Below are 18,030 nucleotides of genomic sequence, written 5' to 3' on the forward strand. Positions count from 1 at the left end.
TTTCTGAGATAGAGTTTCACTCTTGTTGCCCAGGCTACAGTGTAATGCTGCAATCTCGGCTCACTACAACCTATGCCTCTCAGATTCAAGCATTTCTCCTGCCTCAGCCCCCCGAGTAGCTGGGATTACAGGCGCCTACCACCACGCTCAGCTAATTTTTGTAGTTTTAGTAGAGGCAGTGTTTCCCCATGTTGGCCAGGCGGGTCTCGAACTCCCAACCTCAGGTGAACTGCCCATCTTGGCCTCACAAAGTGCTGGGATTACAAGCATAAGCCACCATGCCCAGCCATTTTCTCTTCATTTTTAACCACTTAGCAGTAAAGCTGAATGGTAAAGCATATGAGCGGTAGGCTCAGACTCTGGGCTTACATACCAGCCGGATGGCTTGGGCAAAGCACTTCATCTTTCAGTGTCTGCTTTTAGAGTAACAATGGTACCTACTTCGTAGAATCGTTATGAAGCTAAATTAGTTAATATATTCAAAGTGCTTACCACAGAATTACTTCATAGTAAGGCAAATTAACGCATGTTGCTTATTAATTTTTGTTTGTTTCTTTATTGTTTGGCTCTTCCTTTTGTATCTTGCTTATATCCTCCCCTGAACCCTCCCACCCTCCAAGCATATAAAAACAAAGAGTAGAGACCTTACGGCCTGCCTGCCACAACTTCTTTATTTCCCAATGCGGGCCAGGTATGTTTGTTGAATGAATGAAGTACTGAAAACAAGTGGTGAAGGTGTTTATGTTTATCTCAAATTAGTCTCATTTAAAAAAACTCTCAGATCTACAGAGGCTCTCAGATTTCTGATCTGAGATTACTGCAGTTTCTTGGTTCTTTCTTAGTTTCTATCTCTTAGTGTACTGCTTAAGGGAAGTCACACTTCACTGAGAGGCAGAAATAAATATTGCTACTATCACTTACAAACTAGAGGAATATGTACAAGCTGTTTGGCTGTGCTAATCCTCAAGAGGCTCATCTATAACACTGAGAGTGTTACTGCCAGTGGAAGAGGGAAGGCTGAGTTAGGTGTGGGGATTTTTGGATTTGTTTGCTTGTTTGTTTTCGGTTCAGTTTGGTTTTGTCATTAGCTCTAAGATCTATGTTTTCATGAACATATAGTCAAAATCTAGGAGAAAAATATTGTCGACAGTGTAAAACTTGAATTTATTTTGCAGATTTCCTGAAAGCAAGTAATGTAACTAAATCCAGTAGTCAGCTTGGTTTATATCTCCAGGATTATTTCTAATCACCCATAAAGATTAGCTTCTGGCTGGGCATGGTAGTTCACAGCTGTAATCCCAGCACTTTGGGAGGCCAAGGTGGGCAGATCACCTGCAGTCAGGAGTTCAAGACCAGCCTGGCCAACACGGTGAAACCCTGTCTCTACTAAAAATACAAAATTAGCCGGGTGTGGTGGCGGACACCCGTAATCCTGGCTACTTGGGAGGCTGAGGCAGGAGAATGGCTTGAACCCTGGAGGCAGAGGTTGCAGTGAGCCAAGACTGCGCCATTGCACTCCAGCCTGGGCAACAAGAGTGAAACTCCATTTCAAAAAAAAAAAAAAAAAAAAAAGGATTAGCTTCTAATTTTCTGCACATATACTCACACACAAACCTAAACATAAACATTCCTATCTGTGTAGAGTTATGAGCTTAACTAGTAACTTAAAAGCAGTGGCTCATGCCTGTAATCCCAGCACTTTGGGGAGCCAGGGCGGGCAGATCACGAGGTCAGGCAGATTCAAGACCAGCCTAGCCAACATGGTGAAACCCCATCTCTACTAAAAATACAAAAATTAGCTGGGCGTGGTGGTGGGCACCTGTAATCCCAGCTACTCGGGAGGCTGGGGCAGGAGAATTGCTTGAACCTGGGAGGTGGAGGTTGCAGTGAGCTAATGCCATTGCACTCCAGCCTGGGCTGGACAAGAGCAAGACTCCATCTCAAAAACAAAACAAACAAACAAAAAACAACAACAACCCCCCCAAAAAAAAACGGAGAGAGAACTTGCTTGAAATACCATGAAAGTGTGCCCTTCTTATCAGTTTTCCTTCAACTTTGAAGAAAAAGCCAACTGTTTCCTAAAAATATCATTATCAGAACCAAATTTATGGTTATTTCACTTCTATTGATTAGATTAAATTAAAATTACTATCTTAAGATGCATAATTATATATACCAGGTGTTTTAAGACCTTCATCAGTAAGTTTGGAGTTGTCATCCTACCACTTTCTTGAAACAGGTCTTTAAATGTTTTCCTTCTGGATTTCTGGTTGAAATTTTGCTAGTGAAGTTTTCTCTCTCGCATTCAGTACTCACCCACCCCTCCTTATCCCCAATCATTAATAAGAAATCTGGGTTTAAATGTATTTCTGCTACCATTGACCTACTGAAAGAATTTTTTAGGTGATATCCACAAGTTTCTCCAATAAAAAGTTTTATTTTTTCCCTTTGTAGTAATTTGTGGAGAGATCTTCTGATGAAGAACCAAAATTCTGTGTCAAATTTTTACCCTCTAGTTTTAGCATTCATTTATAATTTTCCGTGGTTACTAGTTGGCATTCTATTTTAAGAAAAAACCTTTCTTCTTTCCTCATTTATTTATATTAATATAGATTGCTGAGTTTTATTTTTATCAATGGGTTATAATCCATTATGATGATTCATATTGATGGTAAAATTATCCCAGCTTTAGCCACTAGAAGACCCTTCAAGTTGGCAGCTGTGGACCTTTGACCAGTTCCTATCATTTTTTGAGCACTTCCGCATCTCTGGCACAACAGATTCATCTTGTACTTTACAGCGCCAGCCCTGATATCAGCCTTTTCTCCAGAGGTGGTGTCAAAAAGCCGTGGTTCCTTTTACTGGAGCATGGGATTTAGAAACAAGACGTGGGTGCTAGATGTACTACTGGTCTTTCATTGCTTGAGCCAGAAGAATTTAACATCTTCTTTTGCCATATATCAGCTAGAACTTACAAACCACTCCAAGTCTGGCTCCAGAAAACAGAATTTTTATTTCCTTTCTCAGTACTCTGAGTCAGAATGACCCACTTGCTTTGTCCAGAGACTCGTCACACTGAAACTATTTTCCATTTGAGACCCTCCAGGAGGAAAGCCATCCTCACACGCATGCAGTACAAACCAGTGTCCTCCAGGGTCCGCTGTGCTACGGCCACCGCAGCGACAGAGCCTTCCTCAAACCTGGAGTGACTGCCACACTTTGCAAGGACACCGTAGAGGGGGCACGTCCGCGCTCCAACTTCCTCCCGACGCAGCCTCTGATTGGCTCCTGGGCTTATAAGAAACGCGTGAAAGAGCAGCTGCCGCGGGCAGAAACTTGCCGGAGGTCTCCGGGTGGCATCGCCCTTTCCTCTTTGCCAACCCGCTGGCGAGCCGAGCCGGGGGAAGATGAGGTCGTCCTGTGTCCTGCTCACCGCCCTGGTGGCGCTGGCCGCCTATTACGTGTACATTCCGCTGCCCGGCTCTGTGTCCGACCCCTGGAAGCTGATGCTGCTGGACGCCACTTTCCGGGGTGCACAGCAAGTGGTGAGGTGCAGCCCAGGCTGCTTCTCTCTTCCTCCTCTTACGCAATATTTGAAGGGGATACAAAATTCCTCCGCCGAGTTCCACGAAAACGCAGGTTTTTCCTAATGCATTGAGACTATCGCTTTTTAAGGTGGTCCAATCGGGAATTTTCAGGGTATCGCATTCGCCTCCTTGCTAGCAGCAGGCTAGATCTACATTTCCCCGTCTGCGTTTGTGACAGGGAAGAAGTGCTTGAATAGAATATGACAACTGTTTAAACCTTCGTCTGTCCTAAATATCTTCCTCTTCCTTGGTTTGCAACTTCAAAAGGCAAATCCTTCAGCATTTTATAAACCACCCTTCCCCACACTGTCGTTCTCCCATAGGGGCCGGCAGAGAGTGTGTTAAATGTTTTTAGGAGAGCTCGGGAAAAGCAGGCTCTGGTTCCTGGGAATGCAGCCACCTTAGAAGCAGAAGCAGGCAAGGGCAGTCTCCCATTGTCACCAGGCTGTGGAGCGCTCCGTTCCGGGACACAGCAGCCAGGGCTCTCCATCCAAGCACTTGAGGAGCCGTAGGGATTTCTCGTTTCACCCGAGGCAGATCTCAGTTCAGCCCAGGAAAGGGGACTGGGAGGCTGGGCTGGCCGAAAGGAGGTGAGGAGGCGTTTCACCCGAGGCAGGTCTCAGCTCAGCCCAAGAACGGGAACTGGGAGGCTGGGCTGGCTGAAAGGAGGTGAGGAGGCGGCAGCCCTGGTTTGCATGATGCATGTTTTCTGCTTGCCCTACAGCATTTATTTTATGTCCTTGGCTGTCAGATAACCTTTTCCTGAGTGAGGTTACCTGCCTTAACCTCACTTCTCTGAGGGTAGCATTTCTCTCCACTGTATCATGGGTGTGTGTTCATTCCTCCCATGGACAGGAAAATGTAACTGTCTCTGGTTTATTCCATGGTAAGAGGCATTATTTTTAGTGTCAGAGAATCTAAAATCTAAACTACAGTCTGCAGCCAAGGCTGAGCCCTCTGATTGGACAGTATTTCTGAGCAGCCTGCTCTATCTAAACTCTAACCTTCTCCAAAACTAAGCCTCCTCCCTCCTCACAACCTTGGGCTTTAATCTCAGAATATTTTTATAAACTCCTTCTTTCAGAAATGACAACTAGAGAAAGAGGAAAAAAAATCATTTCAACCCGAGAAAGCTGATTTTTAAAAAATCATGATTTTTTCCCAGAGGGTTTATATTCCTTTTCCCTGTCCATTCACTATGTGTAGGATTACATAATCTGTGGGGCTTTATCCTGTGAAAAGTCCCCTTACTAGGGTATTGTAGCTATTGTAGCACATTCCTAACATGGATTTGCTTTTCCTGAATTCAGCCACATTCTCATCCCCAAAGCTCTTTTTCTCTCTTACGAAAGGTCTGTGAAACTATAGACCTCTGCCCCCCTTCCTTTCCTCCTGCTTCCTATAATGTTGACATGGTGAAAATGATCATCCCCTTCTTTAGCACTGGTGTCAATAAAGTCAGTCTTGGTGTAGGAAGCCCTGCAATCCCTCTCCTCCCCCATGAAATTATGTAATTTGAAAGTAATACCCTTCAAAGATTGAGGAACAGTGATGTTTACTTGGTGTTTACCTGGGTGGGTTAATGGTCTTCTACAATAGCTTAAACATAGGAAAACAGGAAAAAGTCAAACTCCTATGTTGGCTGCAGAGATTATTCTTAGTTTTCAGGTCACCAAAGAAGGCTTCTCCCTCATAAGTAATCTTGGACAAGCTAGGTTTGGAGAAAAGCTTTTCTTTCCCAGCTAGGCTTGCCAACCCATCAAGGACAAGGCTGTGTAAGGTCCTCCACAGAGTATACCCTCAGGTGGTGCTTGAGAATGATAGTGGGTGTAATCTGAAGTCAGTAATAGATGAGGTAACCAGTGTTCTCACCTGACACTGTGGCTCAGGAGTGGATTTGCAGAGAAATGGCTCTTACCACTTCTCTTCTAAATTGTGAAATATCAGAAAGATCATTATTCAGATGGAAACATATTCTACCCAATGAAGCAATTTACCAGTGTCACCTCAAATCTTCCTGAGCTTTCCCTGTAAAATAGGGCAATATCTACCTTGTAGGTTTGCTGTAAGGTCTAGTAATGTATTTAAGTGCCTGGTACTTGTAGTGAGTCTTCTAGTTGTCCCAAAGGGTTCATTGTGGATTGTGGGAACATCTATAAGAATGCTCACCTTTTTTGAAGCAATAAAATAAATATAAACTTGAAATTATCTAGTTGAAACCTGGAGTGCTACTACTAAATTGCATGGTGTCATGGCCTGGCGCAGTGGCTTGCACCTGTAATCCCAGCACTTTGGGAGCCCGAGGCAGGTAGATCATGAGGTCAGGAGTTCGAGACCAGCAGCCTCGCCAACATAGTGAAACCTCGTCTCTACTAAAAATACAAAAAATTAGCCAGGCCTGGTTGCAGGTGCCTGTAGTCCCAGCTACTTGGGAGACTGAGGCAGGAGAATCGCTTGAATCCAGGAGGCGGAGGTTGCGGTGAGTGGAGATCATGCGACTGCACTCCAGCCTGGGCAACAGGAGTGAAACTCTGTCTCAAATCAATAAATAAGTAAATAAATAGCATGACGTCAACCTCGTTACTCAAATAATTTTAGTTTGAATTGATTGGCTCAATTACAAAATCTATTGAAGCTGTTTGAGAGATTAAGCTCAGCCTATTTCCTAACACAGCGTCAGCCGCCTTACCATCAAGAAATGTGAATGTTATTCTGTTGTCATTGGCAAATACTTCACCCTTTACTACTCTTTATCTCCTTTATCTTGTGTAGTGAGTCAGATTATTGAGATTATGTTCATTGCGCTTTTCTTCGTTGGGGTTCCCCATAGTCCCTAAGGAGAAGCTACTTAGGATCTCTCTGACTCATCTCAAATACAAATGCTGTTAGAATCACCTAAGAACTGTTTAAAACAAAACAAAACAAACAAACCAAAAACACTTGATGCTCAGGTTACACCACATACCAAACTTACTTAGAATCTCTGGGAGATGAATGTTCTTAGCAGTGTTTAAGAAAAGTTCTGGCCGGGCGCAGTGGCTCACTCCTGTAATCCCAGCACTTTGGGAGGCCAAGGCAGGTGGATCACGAGACCATCCTGGCTAATAAGATGAAACCCCGTCTCTACTGAAAATACAAAAAAATTAGCCTGGCGTGGTGATGGTTGCCTGTAGTCCCAGCTACTCGGGAGAACGGTGTGAACCCGGGAGGCGGAGCTTGCAGTGAGCCTAGATTGCCACTGCACTCCAGCCTGGGCAACAGTGCGAGACTCTGTCTCAATAATAATAATAATAATAATAGTAATAATAAAAGAAAAGTTCCCCAGATGATCTTAATTGCAGCAAAACTTGAGGACCAATGCTCTATAAGATAAAAGGCATTGCTGTTGTAGACAATATATTTTCCTTAAACTGCATGTTATATTGCATACGTGTTGCTGGAAATGAGCCCCTTTGCATTAGCATGGATTAGTTCATCAGATTAGTTGATACTTTGGCCCTAAGGGGATAAAATACTAGCTAGGTAAATTTCAGTGTTATAGCAAAGCCACCAGAAGAGGTGAGCAGTGGAAAAGCACAAACAAAAGTAGCTCTGGGAAGGGCAGAGGTGTAATTTAGATGACCAGGCAGCAGGAGACTAGAGGAACAAAAGAAGAGAGTCTGGGGAAGTCCTGAAGGCTGATTTCCAAATGCTATGCAGACAGATTTTTTTTTTTTAAATGGTAATCTCAGTGCAGGTTAAAATACTGAGAAGTGTACACTGCTGGAGAAAATGTATGTTAGAACCACGTTTTTGTAGAACGGTTTGGCAATATCCATCAGAAGCCTTAGCAGTATGTTTATTTTTTGACCCCGTAATGCCTCTAAGATAGAATTTATGGTAAGTAATGATGGATATAGGCAAACCTCTAGCTATAAAGATGGAAACATTTTACAGGATTAAAAAACTTGTTCATCAGCACCATAAGACAAAAATAAAAAAACCCCCAAAACTTGTTGAACTAGTTTAAAAGCACTGCCACTTATAATAAACGTGAAGGAACATTCAGCAATCTTTTTTTTTTTATTTGCAGCACCATTTCAACGAATGAAAGCCGGGCATGGTGGCTCATGCCTGGAATCCTAGCACTTTGGGAGGCCAAGGCGGGCAGATTACCTGAGGTCAAAAGTTCAAGACCAGCCTGGCCAATATGATATGGTGAAACCCTGTCTCTACTAAAAAATACAAAAAATTAGGTGGGTGCAGTGGTGCGTGCCTGTAATTCCAGCTACTTGGGAGTCTGAGGTGCCACTGCATTCTAGCCTGGGCTACAGAGTGAGACTTCATCTCAAAAAAAAAAAAAAAAAAAAAAAAAAAAAAGAAAAAATTTAAGAGCAGTAAAAGACTAAATAATGGTAAATTCATATTTGGGAATACTAGGCAGTTAAAAAAAATTTAGGTTGTAAAATGTTTAATGACTTGCAAAAGATGTGTACTATGTGTTAAGCAGGAAAAGGCTATAAAATAGCGTATACACTATTTATATATCAAAACATGTATCTATGTTTGTATAGAAAAAGCAGAAAGATATAATTTAAAACACGATTTTTTTCTTCTGGGCTGTAAGGTTGTATCTTCAGTTTTCATATTGGTATATTCTAGATTTTCTACAATGAACACGTAGTAATAAATTATTTTAAAACTTCTGTTATCCAGGCATGGTAGCTCATGCCTGTAACCCCAGCACTTTGGGAGACTGTTGCGCCAAACCCCCATTAACCTCAGTAGTGAAGGCACCAGGTTGAAGAGGCTGAAGAAGATTCCCAGAGCCTGCAGACAAGACATGTTTTTTTGTTGTTGTTGAGATGGAGTCTCACTCTGTCACCCAGGCTGGAGTGCAGTGGCATGATCTCAGCTCACTGCAATGTCCACCTCTGGGTTCAAGTGATTCTCGTGCCTCAGCCTCCGGAGTAGCTGGGATTACAGGTGTATACCACCATGCCTGGCTAATTGTTGTACTTTTTTAGTAAGGATGGGGTTTCGCCATGTTGGCCAGGCTGGTTTTGAACTCCTGACCTCAGGTGATCCACCAGGCTTGGCCTCCTAAAATGCTGAGATTCCAGGCATGAGCCACCGTGCCCAGCCAAAACATAGGGTTTTATTAGGGGCTTACAAACAAGGGAAGGAGTTCAGTGGGCTGGACAGAAGAACTACTTTATATATAGAAATGGGCCATTGGCAGCAGGCTGGACAACATATCTGTCTTTCTGCAGTACAGTGGTGGCAGGCAGGGCAGGAAAACCACAACTGTCTGCAAACATGCAGTTTACATAGCATTGTCACTTGATGGCCTCCCCCTAATGAGTTCCACCTGGCAACCTTCATTTAACCCAAAACTCAGGGCCCTGATCCCCTGTACACCCAATGTTCCATGGTGGGGATTACTCACATGTTTATCATAGATAAGGAAAAAATCACTGGGTTGGGCACTTGGGGACTCCCTAGCTCAGAACACACATTTAGGTGTGTCAGTCCTACAGGGTCATTCTCAGAATGTGCTTAGGTTATTGCTATCAGCTGAGTTTACAGAGGCTGAGGTGCAAGAATCACTTGAGGTCAGGAGTTCGAGAGCAGCCTGGGCAACATAGTGAGATGGTGCCAGCCTCCCCATCTCTACAAAAAATGTATTAAAAAATAACTTTTTCCCCCAGGGATAATTTTTCTATTTCTAAAGTGAAATTGATGTGCGTATGCATATCAATGTATATTTTAGTATTTGCTTTATGAGGAAAACCGAATTTCTTTTAAAAAGACTTTACTGGCTCCCCTGATATAGCTATCATAGTGCCATGCTTTGTGCTCAGTTACCTAGACTTAACATGAATTGAAATCCTATGTGAAGCTTTGGGGAGACACTAAAGTGACCTAGAAGAAACCACAGTCTAGTAGGATGGAGAAGTCATGTTAATATATAGCTATTAAAAAGCTAGGAGCTGAGAGGTGTAGAACAGGTGTAGTTACAAAATCTCATAGGAGGGAGTTTAGAATGTATAGTTTAGAAGAGTGATAAACTCTTCTAAAGAGTGATCCTGCTGCTTTGGCTTCCCAAAGTGCTGGGATCACAGGCATGAGCCACCATGCCTACCTGTAATTGAATTTTCAAGTGAAAAACCGGACTATATTGCCTGCCTAATCTGAGGTGCGTCATATTATGAAATTTTAACAAGCTCTTTTCCAGTGTTTAATAAAATTAAAACCCTGGAAGTCATCACTTATTAAATGAACACCAAGGCGAGGAGCTGGTCTGGCAAAACGGAAATGTGTAAGGCAGTTACCTAAACTTGAGAAGCTTGCAGTCAAGTGAGGGATGATAAACCAACTGCCAGTGTTAAGGTGGGCACTTGAATGATGGAAGGAAAATGTGACTAAAGGTAATAATGGTGTCCCAAGGGAGCTCGGAGCATGAGCCTGGCTTGTCTTGATTATTCTCTAACTTACTACTGCTTATGCTATGAATCTTTTCAGCGACATAATGTAAAAGAAGTGCTGAAATAGGTATTTTTGCTGTGTGTTCCCCTGTTTCTTATGGGTAACAGTGCTTTTGGACTAGTTGATCAAGGATTTTTATCATGCCAAATGTCCCCAAAGTTGTTGAGACTTAATGTCACCTCACCTGAATTCTCTGTGCATGATGTGCTTCTGGGCTGTGTGGGTGTGGTTTAAATGACAGCTCAGCTGGAAACTGCAGAATTCCAACGTGCTAACCTCTTTCATAACAGTTTTGAACTGGAATATTTACTATTGTCAGGTAAATTTAACTTTAAAACATCAGTAAATAATGATTGTCCAGAAATTGTGATGATGCCTATTTCTTCGTGCACATTGTAACTTCACTAACCACAATTTTTAGCTGATTTGCTAGGATTTTTCTTTAAACATATGGCAGCAAAAGGTTTTAAGAATAATGTCAGGGGTATTATTTAATCAGTATTAGTTCTGACAGGTGAACAACCTGAGTTGGTCTCTGCAGATAGTACCTATGAAAAATTAAGGTCAGATTGATTCAGCTACCAGGTGTGTAAGATAATGCCCAATTTATAGTTTTCTTTTTATTTTTTCTGGCACTTCTACAAATATAGCCCTAAGCGTAGAAATACCCTCATTATTTTAATGGGACATGCTATCTCTACCATGCAATTTGAGCTTGATCTGAGACATTTCTATGAAGTGTGAAAGTACAGTTAATCATTCTTAAATATTCATTTTATGCACAATTGCTTCTTTTAAAGTAACATATATTTACATTTTTTTTTTTTTTGAGATGGCGTCTCGCTCTGTCACCCAGGCGGGAGTGCAATGGTGCCATCTGGGCTCACTGCACCCTCTACCTCCCAGGTTCAAGCAATTCTCCCGCCTGAGCCTCCTGAGTAGCTGGGATTACAGGCACCTGCCATCATGCCCGGCTAATTTTTTTTTTTTTTTTTTTTGTATTTTTGTAGGGACAGGGTTTCACCATGTTGGCCAGGTTGGTCTCGAACTGCTGGCCTTAGGTGATCCAACCACCTTGGCCTTCTAAAGTGCTGGGATTACAGGTGTAAGCTACCACGCCCAGCCATATTTACTTTTTAAAAGAAAATATGTAACTCCACAAATATGTGTCATCCTTCTGCGGGGGGCATGCTGGTCCTCTCTGAATTGTTCTGATTTTAGTATATATGCTGCTGAAGTGAGCACCATGTATTTATTTTTGCTGCCAAATGAAATTATGTGGGAACTGTCTACCACTTCTCCTTCATTTTATGTTTGTATAGCATGAAGAAATGTAATTGACTTTATTTTATTTTTTTTTACCTTTTATTTTTTTCTTAGAGACAAGATCTTGCTCTGTCACCCAGGTGGGGATGCAGTGGTGTGATCACAGCTCACTGCAACCTTGAACTTCTGGGCTCAAGGGATCCCCCTGCCTCAGCCTCTTGAGTAGCTGGGACTACAGGTGCGTGCCACCATGCCTGGCTTTTTTAAATTTATTTTTATTTTTTAGGAAAGACAAAGTCTTGCTATGTTGCCCAGGCTGTTCTCAAACTCCTGGGCTCAAGTGATCCTCCCACTTTGGCTTCCCAAAGTGCTGGGATCACAGGCATGAGTCACTGTGCTTACCTGTAATTGAATTTTCAAGTGAAAAACTGGACTATATTGCCTGCCTAATCAAAGGTGTCTCATATTATGAAATTTTAACAAGCTGTCTTTCAGTGTTTAATAAAATGAAAACCCTAGAAGTCATCACGTATTAAATAAACGTTAACTGAACACAAAGGCAAGGGGCTGGTCTGGCAAAACAGAAATGTGTAAGGCAGATACCTAATCTTGAGAAGCTTACAGTCAAGTGAGGGGTGATAAACCAACTGCCAGTGATAAGGTGGGTGCTTGAATGATGGAAAGAGAATTTTGATAGAGGCATCTGTGGGTTGCTGCAAGAGTGTTGGAAAAAACATCTAAAGTGGACCTGGGCACTGGGGAAACGTGTCTTATCTGAGATGTCAAGGTTGAGTGCTTACAGTAAAAATAACATCTATTGACTTAGGATTGTCTTGGCAATGCGGGGTGCAGCACACCAACATGGCACATGTATACATATGTAACAAACCTGCACGTTATGCACATGTACCCTAGAACTTAAAGTATAATAAAATAAAAAAAAAATTAAATTAAATTAAATTAAAAAAAAAACATCTATTGGGCATATAGTGAGCATTTACTTTGTGGCAGATACTGTGCTATGTGCTTTGTGTGCAGTTAGTTTAGCCCATGGTAATACAATCAGGCAGGTGTTCTTAATGTGACAAAGGAGGAGACTGAAATGCAAAGAAAAGTGACTTGCTTAAGGTGACACAGTTTATATGAGGTGGAGCCTGAATTCAGTTCCAGCCTGTGTTACTCCTGAACTCAGGAGTTTAGATTTGTGCTAGATTTCCTTGTAATAGAAACCAGAGAAGAGAAGGGTGAAAGGGGCATTCCAGGCAGAAGCAGCAGTATGTGAAGGTTCTAGTGGGAGGGGATGGTATAGCTGAGGAACTACAAGTGGTTTAGACTGACTGAAGCTTAAAGTTCAAAGGTCAGAGAGGGAGGCAGAAGGGAAGCACCAGTCAGGTGAGGACGAGCTCCGTGGACAAGAAAGGAGCAACTGAAAGTCTTCTAGCAGAGAAGTCACATGCTCAAAACTGTGTTTTAGAATAGTCCTTCACAGTGGCAGTGTAGACACTGGAATGTAAGAAAACAAAAGTGGGCCAGGCGCGGTGGCTCATGCCTGTAACCCCAGCACTTTTGGAGGCTTAGGCAGGCGGGTCACAAGGTCACGAGTTTGAGACCAGCCATGGCCCATATGGTGAAACCCCGTCTCTACTAAATATATATATATATATATATTAAAAAACTAGCTGGGCGTGGTGGTGTGCGCCTGTAGTGCCAGCTACTCAGGAGGCTGAGGCAGGAGAATCGCTTGAACCCGGGAGGTGGAGGTTGCAGTGAACCAAGATTGCGCCACTGCACTCCAGCCTGGGCAATAGAGGGAGACTCCATCTTTAAAAAAAAAAAAAAAAAAAAAAAGGCAAAAGACCATTTAGGAAGTGCTAATTCAGGTGAGAGCATGAACTAATGAAGTGGGACTGATTTGAAAGACAGCTGATCAGAGCTGCTGTTGGAGGGGAGAGTATGGAGCAGTGGAGAGGAAGGAGTCAAAGATGACTCCTGGGACAGATTCTGGAATAGTTGGGTGAATGGGGACCATGACCCTGATTTGGGAGCAAGAGCAGACCTAGGGGTGAAGGTATAAAGTTTGGGACACTGTTTTGAAATGTCAGCTGACTAGTCAAGGATAGCTGTTCATAAACAGCTGCATATACAGATCCAGAGCTCAGGAGACAGAGCTGGGCTGGTGATATGGATTTGGGAATGGTCGGCAAATGGACAGTGGCAGAAGTAGTTGAAACAAAGGTGTTTGGAGTGAGAGAAAGATCTGGGGGATTCTACCAAGGGTGCCCCTGAGGGACACCAGTGGCAAGTGGAAAAAGAGGCTACCCCTGAGAGAAATGAGACCTTAAAGAACATAACTTTTTAGCATACCTCATATTTATAAAGTACTTTAGATTTTATGAAGGTTTTTACTAATATCACCTCTTTTCATTTTTTCAATAAATGACTGGTTGCCATTGTTATTTCCATTTGTCAGCTAAGGGAACTTGAGGTTCAGAAAGAGTCAAGGACATCATCAAGATCATATGATCAGGGCCAGGCACAATGGCTCACACCTGTAATCCCAAGGCAGGAGGCCCCTTGAGGCCAGGAGTTCAAGACCAGCCTTGGCAACAAAGTAAGACTGTCTCTGCAAAAAATAATTAGCTGGTTGTGGTGGTATGTAATCTCAGCTACTGGGGAGAATGAGGACTTCTTGAGCGTAGGAGGTAAAGGCTGTGGTGTATGATCACACCACTACACTCTAGCCTGGGTGACAGAGCAAGACCCTGTCTCTTACAATTTTTTTTTTTTTAAACCTGTGATCGGTTGTACTGGCGAAATGGGAACTGCAATAGAAATTCATGGTCTCTTAGTTTCATGCCCTCCCTGCTGGGCTATGCTGTGAGGACACTCATGATAACTTAGTCACTAGTGAATTTTTTGTCCTGATTTCTTTTTTTTTTTTTTTTGAGCTCCCACAATTAATCTACATCAGTGCTTCTTACTATTTTTCGTGTCAGAAACAGTTACATTTGTGTTGTATACTGGGGATTCTGGAAGCAATTTTGGGGGAATCTGTATGAGCTTGAATAACAGAATTCGCAAGATTTATGAAGAGTTACACAAATGGTTCTCAAATAGAATGCCAACTCTGATGCCAACTATTCAACTCTGTATAGTTAGACAAAATGGCTTTAAGTTTTTACCTCTATAAAATATTTAAACATTGATAGCTAGTGCCCCACCTGTAATCCATTTGTAGAATACCTGTTGGGAAGCTCACCTTTCCCTGGTTTGTAACTTTTAAAATGTATGTCTATTATCATTGATATTAAACACAGATAGATAGTCCCCAAGTTACATGTATTTAGGTAGCCATATAATTTATTGTCCAAACCAGGACATCTTTGAGAGTAGCAGAGACTGCTATTAATAATCATGCTAGGTCAACAGTGTTTTTTTCTTTGTTTTGAGACAGGGTCTCTGTGGCACAGGCTGGGGTGCAGTGGCATGATCTTGGCTCACTGCAACCTCTGCCTCCCCAGGTTCAAGCAGTCTTCCCACCTCAGCCTCCCAAGTACCTGGGACCACAGGCACGCACCACCATGCCCAGCTGATTTTTGTATTTTTTGTAGAGACGAGGTCTCCCTATATTGCCAGGGTGGGTCTTAAACTCCTGGGTTCAAGTGATTCTCCTGCCTCAGCCTCCCAAAGTGCTGGGATTATGGGTATGAGGCACCATGCCTGGCTCAGGACAATGGTTTTAAACCTGAATGATTCTCAGTCAAACCAGGATGGATGCTCAGGCTGCATTTATTTGACTTGCACACATTAGGCCTAATCACGTCAAGGTTGTGAAATGATCCCTTGTTACCAGCCCTGAGTGCTCCAGTCTGACTGTTAATCCTCCAGTTGCCACTCCTCCACCCCACCCACACTTCCTATCCCCTGTAGAATAAAAGTGCTAAGTTCTTTGGCTGGCACTTGGTGCTTGCTACAACCTGGCACCATTTTGCTGACTGCAGCCTCACTGTGTCATAGATGACAGTTTTAGCTCGTGAATCTGCTTACGCTTCTGTTGTCCCCTCTGTCCCAGATGCCCTCCCACCCTTTTACTTTGGCCAATATCCCACACATTTTTCAATACCAACTCAGAAATCATCTCTTTTGAGAAATTTCCCATCTCCTTCCCTCTCACTGCCCTGCCTCAGCCTTAATTTCTTTCTCAACACTCTGCTAGCATTTTGTTTTTCTTTTATGGCCCTTAGATGTTGCTTATGTTGCTACTTATGTACAGGCTCCCCCACCAAATCATAAATTTTCTCACCTATCATAGACATAATTTTCCTCTTACTGCTTTAGGACTTTTGTTTTTGTTTGAAAACCATTCATAATAGAGAAACTAAAGAGAAATTAGGAATTCATGGTTCTGCTTCCGTTATCACTGTGTTACTGCGTCTGTCACATGGGGCAGGCCCTGTGCTTCCACGCGCTTCTGACTCTTGAACGTAGACAAAAATGGTTTTGTGTTGTCCTTTGCAACTGTGTTTTGCAAGCCTCACTGTTTTCTGGGTTTCTAACTTCCTCATGTTTTAATAGATTTTTGCTTGTTTTCAAATTTGTTGTGAATTATGTGTCTGTTTCTAACGAAATGTTAGTTATAGGCCATCTCCTTAAAAGAACACTGGTGATTTTCCATATTTGATAGTCATCTGCCTTTCCTTTTTCCCCTTGAATAGGATAGTTGATGAATACCCCATGAGAGACTGAGACCCTTTTCTGAGCTGCCTGTCCCATGATGTTGTCCCTGCCCTGAGACTCAAACTATCTTTCTTTGAACTCTTGGAAATCTACTTTTTAAAAAGTGGAAGATGTTTATCTCACTGTTTCTGGTATATGCATCATTTCCAAGGTAAAGTCACTTTGTCCCAAGGTTTCAGTCACTTCCATTTCACTGCACACAGTTCTTCCTTGTTTGTGAGAGGCAAGCCAAACAGCAATTATCCAGGCTTCCTTAACTTTCTTTGCAAAGCAAGTCAATTCTGCTTTTAGAGGCCAGGTGCAGTGGCTCACACTTGTAATCCCAGCACTTTGGGAGGCTGAGGCAGGTGTATCACCTGAGATCAGGGGTTCGAGACCAGCCTGGCCAACATGGTGAAACCCCGTCTCTACTAAAAATACAAAAATTAGCTGGGCGTGATGGCGGGTGCCTGTAGTCCCAGCTACTTGGAAGGCTGAGGTAGGAGAATCACTTGAACCCGGGAGGCGGAGCTTGCAGTGAGCCGAGATCACGCCACTGTACTCCAACCTGGGTGACAGAGTGAGACTCCATCTCAAAAAAAAAAAAAAAAAAAATTCTGCTTTTAGAAAATGATCAACTTTTAACAATAAGATTGCTGGCAGATATCTACATAGTAATAGATGCATTTGCAGAATTATAAACACAACCACTTTATAAAATAGTAGTTAATGTTCTCATTTTATAGGAAAGGAAATAGAGGCTCAACAAAGTTCAGTAACTTGTTCAGAGACATGGGCCTGCTTAGTGAAGTTGGCTGTGAACAAGGTTCTGCTGGACCCCATAGCTCTTTCAGCTGTATTCAGCAGTCTCCTGTTATGGTCGTTCAATCTTCGGTCTTCCCCTTCTCCCTCCACTCTCAGCTCTTTTGTGGCTAGTTGTATGATCCATATTAAGAATGCATCACATAGGGAAAAAGTGTATTATGTGTTTACAAATTTTAGTCCTGGAGGATGCTAATACTGTCTTTAAAAAAAGAAACTTGAGACAAAAAAAGTATAACAGTTTATTTGAGCCAAGAGAGCTGCACTCGGCAGGGTGAACAGCAAGATTCTATAGACCAAACACCCAAGAGAGGTAGGGAAATTACTTGATTGGCTACAGCTAGACATTTTGCCTTACTTGGATATGATCCAGTGGCTAGAGGTCAGTTAGTGGTTTCTGATAGGTTAAGCTTAAGTTTTATTTTACTGTTTATGGTGAATTGGGTTTTGGCCTGCTTACCTAGGGGCTCTAGTTAAAGTGACAACCTCAGGCCAATGGCCTCAGTATTTGCTTTAAAGATGTATATTGGCTGGGTGCTGTGGCTCACACCTGTAACCCTAGCACTTTTGGAGGTCAAGGCGGGTGGATTGCCTGAGCTCAAGAGTTCAAGACCAGCCTGGGCAACATGGCAAAACCCCGTCTATACTGAAAAAAATAATACAAAAAATGAGCTGGGTGTGGTGGGGCACCTGTAGTCCCAGCTACTCGGGAGGCTGAGGCACAAGAATCGCTTGAACCCAGGAGGCACAGGTTGCAGTAAGCCGAGATCACACCATTGTATTCCAGCCTGGATTACAGAGTGAGACTCTTTGTCCAAAAAAGAAAAAAGATATGTATTACCCATTGAATAGGGCCCTGTGGTTCAATAAGCTAAGTTTAACAGAGTTAATCAGGATTTCTTTTTTAACCGTATAACCTTTGAGAACTCTGTGCTAATATGTATTTTGAATCTTACAGAGAGTGTACAATGAATCCCAAATTTAATTGACTACAGATCTCTTATTTCACAAAACACCTCATGAAACTGAAGGTATGTTTACCAAACATTGGGGAGCATTTTCATAGTGTTTAAGAGCATGGACTTTGGGATTGGGGAGACTTGTGTTCAAATCCTGGCTTTGAGCTATCCTAGCTGTGTGACCTTGAACAGAGAACATAACCTAAGGGTTT

General features: G+C 42.6%; 1 protein-coding gene and 1 non-coding gene across 3 annotated transcripts in view; one reads left to right on the top strand and one right to left on the bottom strand.

The window, feature by feature from the left end:
* Nucleotides 1–3,176: 3,176 nt before the first annotated feature.
* NCEH1 (neutral cholesterol ester hydrolase 1) overlaps nucleotides 3,177–18,030 on the top strand; it is an 82,319-nt gene continuing 67,465 nt past the window's right edge. Inside the window, exons 1-2 of one of the 2 annotated variants that reach the window (XR_002731885.1) lie at nucleotides 3,407–3,545; nucleotides 17,818–17,890. Coding sequence is in view for 1 of the 2 variants with exons in the window: in XM_023213440.2 (XP_023069208.1) it covers nucleotides 3,408–3,545 (138 nt within the window). In the remaining variant the exon portion in view is untranslated. Of the gene's footprint in view, nucleotides 3,546–17,817; nucleotides 17,891–18,030 lie in introns of both variants that reach the window. The other variant, XM_023213440.2, reaches the window with a different exon arrangement.
* On the bottom strand, nucleotides 11,193–11,300 carry LOC111543541. The gene has a single exon (XR_002731906.1). It is a non-coding gene; the product is annotated as a U6 spliceosomal RNA (small nuclear RNA).

Source organism: Piliocolobus tephrosceles, chromosome 2 (genome assembly GCF_002776525.5).
Source record: "Piliocolobus tephrosceles isolate RC106 chromosome 2, ASM277652v3, whole genome shotgun sequence".
In the NCBI taxonomy this organism is placed as follows: domain Eukaryota; kingdom Metazoa; phylum Chordata; class Mammalia; order Primates; family Cercopithecidae; genus Piliocolobus; species Piliocolobus tephrosceles.